The sequence below is a fragment of the Mytilus trossulus genome, chromosome 7 (genome assembly GCF_036588685.1).
Source record: "Mytilus trossulus isolate FHL-02 chromosome 7, PNRI_Mtr1.1.1.hap1, whole genome shotgun sequence".
In the NCBI taxonomy this organism is placed as follows: Eukaryota; Metazoa; Mollusca; class Bivalvia; order Mytilida; family Mytilidae; genus Mytilus; species Mytilus trossulus.
Genome location: NC_086379.1, coordinates 78,688,647 through 78,701,699, shown reverse-complemented (window position 1 = coordinate 78,701,699; position 13,053 = coordinate 78,688,647). Strand labels below are relative to the sequence as shown.

The window sequence follows — 13,053 nt, the reverse complement described above, 5'->3', positions numbered from 1 at the left end:
TAAAAAAATAAAAGAAAGGTGGTTACTTTGGTTTTAAAAAACTCTTGAGAGCAAATTAGGATGATAAAATTGTGTTTTGTTTTTGAGACTACCTGATAATGATAATTCTAGAATAGTGCCTTGGACATACAAACCACCAATTTTATCAGGCATTTATATTTTTACAGATGCTTTGCTTCAGACAGATGATGCAACCTTTATTGGTGCATCTTCGGATGGTAAGTACTGATGGAAGTCAATGTTGTTGTTATTTTTAATGTCACTTGCAATGATTATGAACAGTATTTTTATTGGTCAATGAATCATGGGTGCAAAGAGGAAAGATACAAAAACTCAAAAATACTTAATTGTCAAATATGCATAACCTCCTAGTTTTACAGGATTTAGACAAAATAAAGTTCCTGTGACCTATATTTTTTCCTCAGTTTCCTTTGGCTGTGTTTTGTGTTCACGCTTATATTGGTTTCTATACCTGATATCCTTCATTTTTTGCCTCACAAGGAATTTCATTAAGTTTTATGCCTGACTTTAAAATCTCACTAGTAGGTTTTATATGTAAATAAGTATTTGGAAGCATCCTGGAATTTATGTCTGCATCTAGGTGAAATAAGTTCCAATGAAATTCTTTTACATTTGCTTAACAGCTTGCTTAAAACTTGTTCAAAGATGTGATTCTGCAGACATCATTGACTTTATACTCCAAGATATTGAGAGCAAGGTTAGTGCCACTCCTCTTATACTATAATTATCATTTCATATTAGTTGTGAAATATAATACATATTCAATTTAAAACAAGAATAAATACCTTTTTATAGTTTCCGCTAACTCAATCATTCATTAACATTTAGATTTTAGAAATGTTTGTACATGTAGTGTCTCAAAAGTCTACATAAGACTCAATATTTGCTGTGTTGTGTTTATGTAATTCTATATATATATATGTCTGATCAAATATGTGACACTATGATAAAATATATCATTATTATTATAATTAATATTGATTAGTATTACTGACAGTGAATTTTGTCAATTTTTACCAATAAGTTCATAGTTCCAACACTAACAGGACCAATATTTTTTTTCATATTTTCCAGATGGAAGTCATAAACAGCCACAAGGAATTGTTGCCTTTATATCTTCTGTTGGGAAGACTGGTTCAAAAGTTCTCTGAGCTGTCAGACAAGTTCTTACAACATTATGGTAAATTCAATTATAATTTGAACCCCATGCTAGTCAGTACTGGACTATAGTAACTAACTTGTTTGCACTTTTATTTGAAGAAAAGTGAATAGTGCCTAAATTGATTTCATTAGATTTTATTCACAGAGTTTACATCTATAATAGCAAGATCCCTTATAATTATTTTGACTTTCAAAAATAATATTTGTTTATGACCCAGGCCACCTCTACAACTTAAAAAGGTCAAGTGCCAAAAAACATAAATGAACATGTTTCAAAAACTTGCAATTAAAATGTATTTAAGTAGTGTTTTAAGTGATCTATGCTAAATATATTTGATGAATTATTTTTAATATGTATATCGAAAGTTGTGTCAAATTGCCATAGAACAGTGAGAAGCTCATCAACCTGAGCATGAAACTGATGATTAATTCTCTTCATATCTGCTGATTTGAATTAGTACATCTACATGTGTGTGATCTACACCAGACACATGCAATAACCAAAACTTGATTGATATAGACAGAGAGAAGAGCTTAAGCTGCCTTTCTGCTTCTCCCATTAATCAAATTACTTCAGTGCAATGAACATCAAAAGGAATACATATTGACACACTTGTAGTTTTTGATTAAGCTCATTAGTTTTATGAATGAAGATAAGATTGAAGGAAGTAAGGTTAATAATTGATAAGTAATATTATCAATATAGACAGAAGATGATCCTCTTTCCTTCACAGGAGGGGATGGGAGGGGTATCAATTGAAAACTCATGTTTACACCTGATGAAAGTATTTTTTATTAGGGAAAAGATTTAGATGCACACACTCTCACATGAGAAATGTGCTGATAAAGGTTACCATAAAAATAGACCCAATAGTCAATTTATATTACAAAAAGTAGATCAATATGATATATTAATAGTTAACTAATACCTTAACATTTTATCAAACCCATGCAGGGGCGGATCCAGATATTTTCAAAATGAGGGTTACAAACCCAAGATATAAAAAAAAAAGGGGTAAGGTCTTCCAACCACATGTCCTCATTCAAATGCATTGATTGTCCATAATAAAAACTTTCAAAATGAATACTCCCATATGGTTTATCAATATTTTTGGGAGAACATGATTTATTTCTGAGTTATATTGTTTCTAATTACCTTTCAGTGACTCAAAGTACTCTTATTTCAGTTCTTTGTGTCCACTGTTTCTATGTTAGGTTTTTTTTGCACCGTATACCAATCCTTTTAGTTCACCTACTTGCAATATATTTTCACAGTTTGTTCTAAGGTTGTGCTGTCCCAGGTTAAGGGGAGAGTTGGGCACTCACACAGATGTTTAACCCTGCCTCGTTGTTTTTTGCTTGCCCTAAGTCAGGAGCCTGAAGAAGTACAGTAGTTGTTTTTGAGTAATGCCTTTTTTTTATTTCAATTGTTTGTTTTTGGAAGTTACTAAAGGCTATTTGTTTTCCTGTTTTAATTCTTTCATATTTTTCATGTATGGGCCTTTTTTTTTTATCCAACTATACATTATTTTTTGTTTCTTTGTTGAAGGCTTTAAGGTGGCGGATAACTGCTTCCTATCATTTAAATTTAACTCTGATGGTTAGTAGTCTAATTGTCATTTCTATCACAACTCCAGTGACAAATTACCTCTTACCATCTTATAAAGTAAAAGGATGCATATAAATAAGGGCTCAGTGTATGGCTTGGTTCTGTGAATATTCAAATGGATCAGCCTTTTATTAACCACAGAAAAGCTAATTTGCCCTGAGCTTCAAACAACAATTGAACTATGCAATGATATTATCCATAAAATACTTAATATATGTAATAAAAATTAATAATATGCATGCAAATTTAAAATAACTTCAGTTCTTGTTTAACCAGTTATAAAATAGTAGTGCAGCTTAAGATTTACAAGTAACTTGCATGTAACACACAAAAATTAAGAAAAAGACACCCCCATTTTTTCCGCCAACTCTTAACACCTGCAAAAAGTAAAAACACAAAAATACCGAACTCCGAGGAAAATTCAAAAAGGAAAATCAAAAATCAAAAGGCAAAATCAAAAGTCCAAACACATCAAACTTACAAAATTACATGTTATCATGATGACACAAATGTTTTCTCTGTGTAAATTATAACAACATGGACACAAAATATTATGATCATATGAAAATATTTGTACTACATATGTATTACTTCTCATATACTACATGTACTTATATACTTATTTTCCAAATCATTATATACTAAGGGCTTATTACATGCATATCAATCAATTAATAGATACAGCCAATACAATATAGATATGATAATTAATGCATATAACAACAATAATTATTCAATAACAAACATATATTATCATTACAGGCATACCAATTAAGAAAGAGGAACACACAATACAATATAACACCGATTATTGATACATATAACAAACAATAATTATTCAATAACAAACATTACATTTACATGCATATCAATTTAGTAACAGGTACAGACAAATTAAGACAAAACAATATCATTATAATAATTAATACAGATACAACAAACAATTATTAATCAATAATAAACATATTATTATAGCCATATTATCATTACATGCATATTATCATTATTAGCGTATTAATTTATTAAGCAATGCAGACAATACAATATAATTATGATTATTATTGCATATAACAAACAATTGATAATTGTTCATTAATAAAGGGGGAGGGTCAGCCTATTTTAGTTTTAATGGTTTGAAATTCATAGCACCAAACTATACCTGTAATCTAAACAACTATTCAATTAGCAAAGGTTAATTATATTTTGAGTAAGCAAAGTATCGATATTTACTAATCAATTAAGCTTATTTATTAACAAAATGACATATTCAATTACAGTATTTTAAATTTACTTGTAGAACAGTTAATTACAAAGTTGTGTACAGGACTATGTTGTCCAGAAGAAGATGTTCAGTCTGCTATTCTGTTCATAATGGTTTACATCTTTGAAGGTCGTTGGGAAGACTTTTTATCACCTAGGCAACTAACACAACTGTGTGAAGATCTTGTGTGCATGCTTAACTCTGCCAAAACACAGATATTAATGATGAATTCTTTGGGTAAATATCAAAGTCTTAACACACCATATCTGCATAGCTTTACAGGTGCTGCAATCTCTGAGGCGATACCAGATGGGACATACCAAACCCAAAATAAACATGTCTGCATTTTGTTTGACCAATTTTCTTCTAAATTATAAATAGATAAACAGCTGATATATAAGTTTCTTGTACCTATCTTTAATTGACACTTGTTCAAGAGTGGTATTTTCTTGATAATGTTAAAATAACACAGTGAAATGGTTACGTCATCACTTCTCCCCATAAAAACACCCTAACAAACAAAAAATGTTACATTAAAAGCAACCAATCCGCAAGCAACAATATAAAAAAAACCAATATAAAACTATACATTAGAGCAATACAAAAAGGGCTATGTACAGATATCAGCTTATACATTTTTTAAAACCATTTAAATGATTCAAATGGGATAGTGATTATAGGATTAAAAGATGATAGAAGATCTATTACTATATTAACCAACTCAAATTATTATAAATTATGTTAGACAAACTATTTTAAGTTAGATAGTTATTATATTCATAATTTTATTACAGACATCAGACATTTTATAAGCTGAAGATGTTACAATGAGACAAAAGAACAATTGTGTTTTATAAGTTAATGCTCCATCTGAAGCTAATTATAAGATTCCATTAATATTTACTTTTGATTACGTAATCAGAGAAGATATAGATTCAGAATCATCTCTAGAAAGCCTTTATGTAAATATCTACAGATTTAATGCACTTAAACATCTTCTTCAAGTAATAGACTGTTTTATTAAGTAACCAAAACAACATTCTTCACTGATGGAGTTGATAACACTTCTCTGTTGGGTGTTTAGATTAACATTCTTTAAACTGGAAGTGATCAGAAGTATAGATAGAAATTTATTACAAATTATGTTTTGAACTTTATTGTAATGATATACAATGCTATTTTCATTATCTTTATATTGGAAATATATTATGAATTATGTTTTGAACTTTATTATTATGATATTCAATGCTATTTTCATTACCTTTATTTTTTTTTAATGTTTGGAATGAAGTAGAAGACCAATTTAGATTTTATACCCAAAATGATTTATATTCTATTGATGTTACAACTCCACTCATACAAAGTAGATATTCTTAAAAGTATTGCTGTTTTATTTAGATCTTATTGGATTTGATCCAATTGTATGGAACGCCATAGCTGTCTTATGTGTCTTTTTTATTGCTTTTCTATTATAAGATGATGCTTTTCTATTATAAGATGGTGGTTTTCTATTATAAGATGGTGCTTTTCTATTATAAGATGGTGCTTTTCTATTATAAGATGGTGCTTTTCTATTATAAGATGGTGCTTTTCTATTATAAGAAGGTGTTTTTCTATTATAAGATGGTGGTTTTCTATTATAAGATGATGGTTTTCTATTATAAGATGGTGCTTTTCTATTATAAGATGGTGCTTTTCTATTATAAGATGGTGCTTTTCTATTATAAGGTGGTTTTCTATTATAAGGTGCTTTTCTATTATAAGGTGCTTTTTTATTATAAGGTGGTTTTCTTTTATAAGGTGCTTTTCTATTATAAGGTGCTTTTTTATTATAAGGTGCTTTTCTATTATAAGGTGCTTTTCTATTATAAGGTGCTTTTTTTATTAACCCCCAGGGGTATAAATGTGCATTTCATTAATAAATAAATAAAATAAAATAAATTAATAAAAACTTTGAGCTCAAAATATTGACTTGAGTAAGTTCACCAGCACACTAGAAGACCTGATATATAAAATATTTATTACATGTATTTAATTAGATTACTATCTAATTTTGACACCTGTCGTAATCACCAATCAAGCAAATAATCATGTCATTTAAGTTTTCACACCTGAGACATCAAATACATTTAATTGAATTAACTTATATAATCAGATGGCAATCAGAATCCAAACAAAGATTACAGTGAATTGAACTTTTTATTAACATACAAAACTGGCTCTCTCTTTTTTTTAAAGATAAAACTAGATAGCTGACATGGATTAAATTAAAGTGAGACCACCAATCTGCCGGTATCAAATCCTTTGAAAAAACAACAACAATGTATTCCAATATGACCTTTAACATCGAAGGAGTAAACTTGCATTCAGTCGTGTTCAGACACTTTACAATAGAAAATAAAGGACGGGCATCGAGCACAAAGTTACTCTTGTATAATACTGCACTGTCACTAACTAGTCTGTCACTATATTTAAATTTAAAAGTGAGGCAAAATATATTCATCATTCGGTGAGGGGTCTGGCGGTCGCTCAAGACCCCCAGAAGCCTTGAAAAAATACGCAAAATCGTGCATCCCGAGAGCTTCTCGGACTCTTAGGAGGCACATTATTTGAATGTCCTTTCCCTTGGAACCTCAGTCTCCAAAAACAACAAAACATCAGCCAAGTTGAAAACACCAGCCAAGTTAAAAATACCTCAGTCAAAACAGAAAGGTTGTATAAACACCGAAATCTACTAAGATTGAGGTATGCTGATAATGGCAGTCAAGATCATCAGATACTTCCTACTGACAGTCAACCTTCTGTGAAGAAAGAAAATTCTGTTAATATATTTAAAGCCAAAGACCTAAAATACAATTATAGATGTGCGAATCTCTTCATGTATCATATATGTCTCTGTTAAACACATCGGCGAATGTGAATTTAGTCCGGTCAACTTTTTTAGCAGAAAAATATTTTTTTTTACTATAAATTTATATTTTCGTATAATTTGTTTTTAAATCTCACAGATTCCTGAATTACTTGGACAAATATTGTCAAAGATATTAACACTTGTTGACGTCAGAAAAACAAATTATTGTTTCTTCATAAAACTATTTCTGGAGATATTCCTAATTATATTGCTGCTGATATCTTGTCATATACAAACACTAATGACCAGTATGGTCTGAGAAAAAAAAGAGAATTTAAAACTCCTCAGTGTCGAACCACAGCCTATAAAAACAGTTTTATTCCACATACTCTTGAAAAGTGGAATTCCCTTGATGGAGAAGTTAAAAATATTTTAAGCTTCACAGCATTTAAAAGAAAACTGAATGAGGACATAAGTCCTTGTCCTGTTTTCTTTTCCACTGGTTCACGTAAAGTTAATATAATCCACTGCCAATTAAGAAATGAGGCTAGTGATCTAAAAGATCATCTCTTCTGTGATCATTTGTCGGACAGCTCTATGTGTGCATGTGGAGATCCAGTAGAAGATAATATTCATTTCTTTTATGTTTGTCCATTTTTACATTTATCAGAGATATGAGCTCTTTCAAAAAATAAGTAACTTTGAAAATGTCAATCTTGATGTCCTACTACAGGGTTGCTCAGACTTTAATATTGACGAAAACACAGAGATATTTACATATGTACAACAATATATTCATGAAACTGGAAGATTTTATAATAATTCATGTGATATATACTGTTTAGAAACCAGCCTATAACCACAGTGTACCACTCTTTAGTCTTAATTAAAGACAAACCTAACTTTTAACACAAAAAACAACCAATTGTGTTTAGCATCTTTTTGCAAATAAATTTATATATATTTTATTTTTTATTTTTTGTATTAGTAATTATATTTTCAAAAATCAAGAAATTAATAGTCATGTAATAAGATGGTACACTAAATTATTTATGTATTGCAAAAAAGGGCCAATGAATTCTTTTTATTCATATAAATAGAACAACTTTGTTGCAGTGAGCTTGTGAATTTGAGTAAAAATCACTTTATGATCTACTTGATTCCTAACCAACACTTATTATTTTGGTATAAAATTCGACATCACCTTCAGTGATCTTGCTTTAACTTTGTTAACATAGTTATTTATATATAATGCATACACAAAAAATACTCCAAGAAGTGGAGGAACTGCCTCCCTGACTCACTGCAACAACGTATGATCTATTAACTTACCAGAAAATTATATACTATCATGCATGTTATTCAATCCATCTTGTATGGGAAAGGATTTGTATAGGCACTGCCTTTTGTCCAATCCCTTTGTTTAAATGTACATTTGATATTTGAACAATAAAATATTTTAAATTGAATTGAACAAGTTGAATATATGTACAGCGTATAACGACGAGTGTGAATACCGTCCGGTCAACTTTATTTGCTCAAAAATATTTTTTTTCACTTATTTTCTTTGATTTTCATAAAATATATTTTAATACCTTTAAGGTCTACAAATATTAAACCAATCTACCGAATAACAAAAAAGTTATGACTATTTATATCTCGTCCGGTCAACCGTCCTGTCACTATCCAGGCAATCGTCCTGTCATTAGTGCTTCCCCACACTCCCGGTTAATCACGGGAACCACCATCACATAATAAAAAAGCACCTTATAATAGAAAAGCACCTTATAATAGAAAAGCTCCTTATAATAGAAAAGCACCTTATAATAAAAAAGCACCTTATAATAGAAAAGCACCTTATAATAGAAAAGCACCTTATAATAGAGAACCACCTTGTAATAAAAAAGCACCTTATAATAGAAAAGCACCTTATAATAGAAAAGCACCTTATAATAAAAAAGCACCTTATAATAGAAAACCACCATCTTATAATAGAAAAGCACCATCTTATAATAGAAAAGCACCATCTTATAATAGAAAACCACCTTCGTATAATAGAAAACCACCATCTTATAATAGAAAACCACCATCTTATAATAGAAAACCACCATCTTATAATAGAAAAGCACCATCTTATAAAAGGAAACCATCATCTTATAATAGAAAACCACCATCTTATAATAGAAAACCACCATCTTATAATAGAAAAGCACCATCTTATAATAGAAAAGCACCATCTTATAATAGAAAAGCACCATCTTATAATAGAAAAGCAATAAAAAAGACACATAAGACAGCTATGGCGTTCCATACAATTGAATGGTTTTTTTACTTCTCAAGTATACCAGATGAAGGTTTAGTTTTGGTTTAGTTTATTTCAAACCAAAAGCAATACAGCTTATAGGTATATGCATGCACATAATGTCCTAAGCCTAATCATACACTTATATTAAAATTGAAGTTTATCAGTTTTTGTTTTCAGTTTTTCAATTTGAAGTTTTGACTTGCAGTTTCACCTTAAGCTTTTAAATTGTAATAAAAAAAATCATATAATCTGGAAACAGTGTGTGTTTTTTTTAGGTTTTCAAATGTTTCATTTTTACATTTTTAAAAATCTTAAGGAAACAAAGCAGTAATTTCTAAAGTAGCAAAACAAACAACCTTTTTAACATTGTAAGGTTTAGCATACCTAGAATAATATTTAAGAAAATTACCTAACATTATTTTTTTTTTATTGTTTTCATTTACTAGGTTTGCTTGCAAAATTGCTGCTGAGTGAGAGATGGACAAATTTTATAATGACCTTGACTGTTGATGGGACAACACTTCTAGCAGTACTGAAGAAGATGGTAGCTTGTACTATTGAAGTTGTACAACAACTGGCTATACAAATATTGTCATGCATAATACAAAGAGATAACCAACAAGCTTACTCCTGCCATATTCTTCAGACAGATCTCCTAGGTACTAAATGATCATGTGGACCAATTCAGCTTAATATGTTGAATTATGAGGGAATAGGGAAGAAAAATAGATAAAGTTTTCAAGCAAGATGTGCTATTCATTTTATATCCTCATTTGACACATGTATTGTTTTTTAGAAAACTAGTTTAATGTTTTATTTGAAAGTCCCAGTATAAGTTATTAACATTCATTAAAATTTGAAGAGGGAGGTTTAACTGTTGAATATAAGACTGATATGGGGAAAAATATGGTTGGTATTTTTTGCGGGAAATTTGATCAATAGAAGTAGGCTTATGTGATTTGTGCAGGTGGTGAACTTTTTTTTATTGGACTCTATATAAGATATATAGAGAGATATTTTTCTTCAGCCCTCTCCCTTAAATAAAACCAGTCCTGGAATTTTTTTTTTATGGAAAGTTATGTTGTATCTTTTGTATTGCCTATTATATGTAAATTTGGGATGTAGCTTTATGTTGGACCCAATAAAAAAACAAGACATTTGACAATAGGCATTCAATTTTGACCATTAAGGGGTTTTAAGGTAAAATTATAAGCACCACAACACAACAATGAAGTGGATCCATGTTAAACGCTATTGAAATTAATATTTGGGTGACCAATACAGGTTCATGTGATCCTCTTAAGTATAAAATGAAAGATTTCTTTAAGGACTTAGAATTAGAGGTCAGAAAAGAACCTATGATTAGATATTTATTGTTTCAGTTCGTGAGAAACAGCATCACAAGTACATTAACCTGCACTTTAGTCATTACTTTCTAAAGTGCACTATATACAATAGGTACTTAAATAGTTCTCTGTGTTTATAATAAAGGAACAATTAACACAATTATGTTTTTGTGCAGAATTTCTATTTGAGAGGCTAAATACCAGAAATACCCAGAACATTGAGTAAGAAATTGTTTTGTTTTTGTTCTTTTTTCCAGCATTACATATATAAAGGGAAATAACTACGATATTATTTCGATGACTCCACTGTAGATTAAACTTTACACAGCTTAATCATAGCCTACATTCAGGGCATTTTCAAAATTTAATGAAATATGGATTTTGTCTAGTATAAAACAGGGTCATATGATTTAAAATTTAACAAAGCTATGTTAAGACAATGGAAAAAACAAAAGTACACTTTACATCCTTAATGTTATATTGTAAACCAGAATGAGATGGAAGCAGTTGTATGGTGTTTTTTTATCCCCACCTACAATAGTAGAGTGGCATTATGTTTTCTGGTCTGTGCGTCCATTCTTCTCCTTTTGTTCGTCTGTCCCGCTTCAGGTTAAAGTTTTTGATGAAGTTGAAGTCCAATCAACTTGAAACTCAGTACACATGTTCCCTATGATATGATCTTTCTAATTGTAATGTCAAATTAGAGTTTTTACCACAATTTCGCGGTCCACTGTTCATAAAAAAGGATATTGCAGGTGGGGCATCCGTGTCCTGGGAACACATTCTTGTTTTTTTTTAAATATATGATAATTGTGCCAATTGCCATCACTAAAATGTATAAAATTAAAATGTATGACATTTATTTTTTAGTGGCTTATATCTAATTGAAAAGATGTTTGTTTATAATTGACTTAAGAATGCCCATATGTCCCCAAGTACCTAGTAGTGACTACTGCATTTGGACATTTGGACACATACCTCACATTACCTTTTATTCTAATTATGCCAAAAAAAAAAGAGATAGTTATTCAATAAGTGGAGATAACTTTCTAAAATTGAGTCAAATTCAAGGGGAGATAATTAAGCTTAATATCGCTGCATATTCACCAAATTTACAATTTTTTGTGATCTTTCATCCTTTAAATTAATTTAGACAAAGAATGTTTTAGCTTTATCACTAGTCTTTGACTAGGGTTCTATAAAAATAATGGAAGAAGTATGTTTGTGTCCATTTGTAATTACACATTTAATAATGTCTGATTTCAAGCTAGGACCAGCACAATTTTGATGTATCATTTCCTTTTATATTCATGTATTTTGAAATTCAGCTGGGTCTTTACTTTATTTTAATTGTTGTTTATATTTTATTGATTGTTATTTTATTGTAAAAGTTACTTATTATATGATTAAAATAAATTTCAGTACATTATTATTTAATTCAAACCAATTGAACTCTTTGTGAAAATCAAAACATGTTACAGAATAGAAAAAGAAATTATTTAATTCATTTTAACGTTATTGTTTTTTATGTAAGAATTAAAAAATTCTAGTCGTAATAATTTTATATGAATAATTTTATATGAATATTTCTGTACAGTATACTCATTATGGTAATTTGAAAATAATTAAATGTTCTTGTTATTATATATGCATCCATTTAGTGGAATTTATTTCTCTATTTTTCTTAAAAATCTTTATCATAATTACTATTTTGGTATTTCAGACATATTCTAAAATGTTTACTGCCACTTAGTCACATGGAACAATTCTATTCTAGAAATCATTCAGTATATGGTAAGTTAATTAAGGTTTATATTGAGTTATTTTTTTAGGATGATTTTTGGGGTCTTTTACTGCTAGTAGCTAAACTTCCTGTTGTAATTGGTGTGATATCAGGGTCATATTGATCTAACAGATATTGATATTTGTACAGTATCACAGCAAAATATTAATTCTGTGTAAAATATTAATTCTGTGTAAAATAGTAAACATGTAAATAGGAGTTTATTTTAGCTATAGAAACTTGACATATTTCCTTAATACCTTTCCATGGTTTTAGTTTGAAATCTGATCTTATTTAAGTTATTTTTAAGATTTCAACTCAGATATTTGAAAAAGTAGTAAATATAGTTTACTTGAGATTAATTCGTTTTTTTAGGCATATTTCAAAATGCTGATATGAAGCTGTAGAGATGTAGAGTGTAAAGAGAAGTAACTCTCGTATTTTTTTCATCACATTTGGTGATATATACAAACTGTTCAACACAATTTTTAGATAAAAACTGAACCAACAAAGATCTTTGATGGAGAAATTGATGCAATATATAATTCTCTATAACTGTCAAATGGTTTTATAATTTTATGTGATTGATCAATTATTGCTTGCCTAATGAGTATATTTGACAACATGGTGGAAGCATTGAAGACCTTTCAATAAATGTAAATAAACTCATCATAGATACTAGGACTAAATTTAGTATATACGCCAGACGCTCGTTT

At 29.4% G+C, this 13,053-nt stretch overlaps 1 protein-coding gene across 1 annotated transcript in view; it reads left to right on the top strand.

Moving 5' to 3' along the window:
* The first annotated feature begins 616 nt into the window (after positions 1–616).
* LOC134726695 (meiosis inhibitor protein 1-like) overlaps positions 617–13,053 on the top strand; it is a 44,064-nt gene continuing 31,627 nt past the window's right edge. Inside the window, exons 1-6 of the mRNA XM_063591111.1 lie at positions 617–718; positions 1,096–1,201; positions 4,089–4,289; positions 9,655–9,867; positions 10,731–10,776; positions 12,278–12,348. Coding sequence (XP_063447181.1) covers positions 617–718; positions 1,096–1,201; positions 4,089–4,289; positions 9,655–9,867; positions 10,731–10,776; positions 12,278–12,348 — 739 coding nt within the window. The remainder of the gene's footprint in view (positions 719–1,095; positions 1,202–4,088; positions 4,290–9,654; positions 9,868–10,730; positions 10,777–12,277; positions 12,349–13,053) is intronic.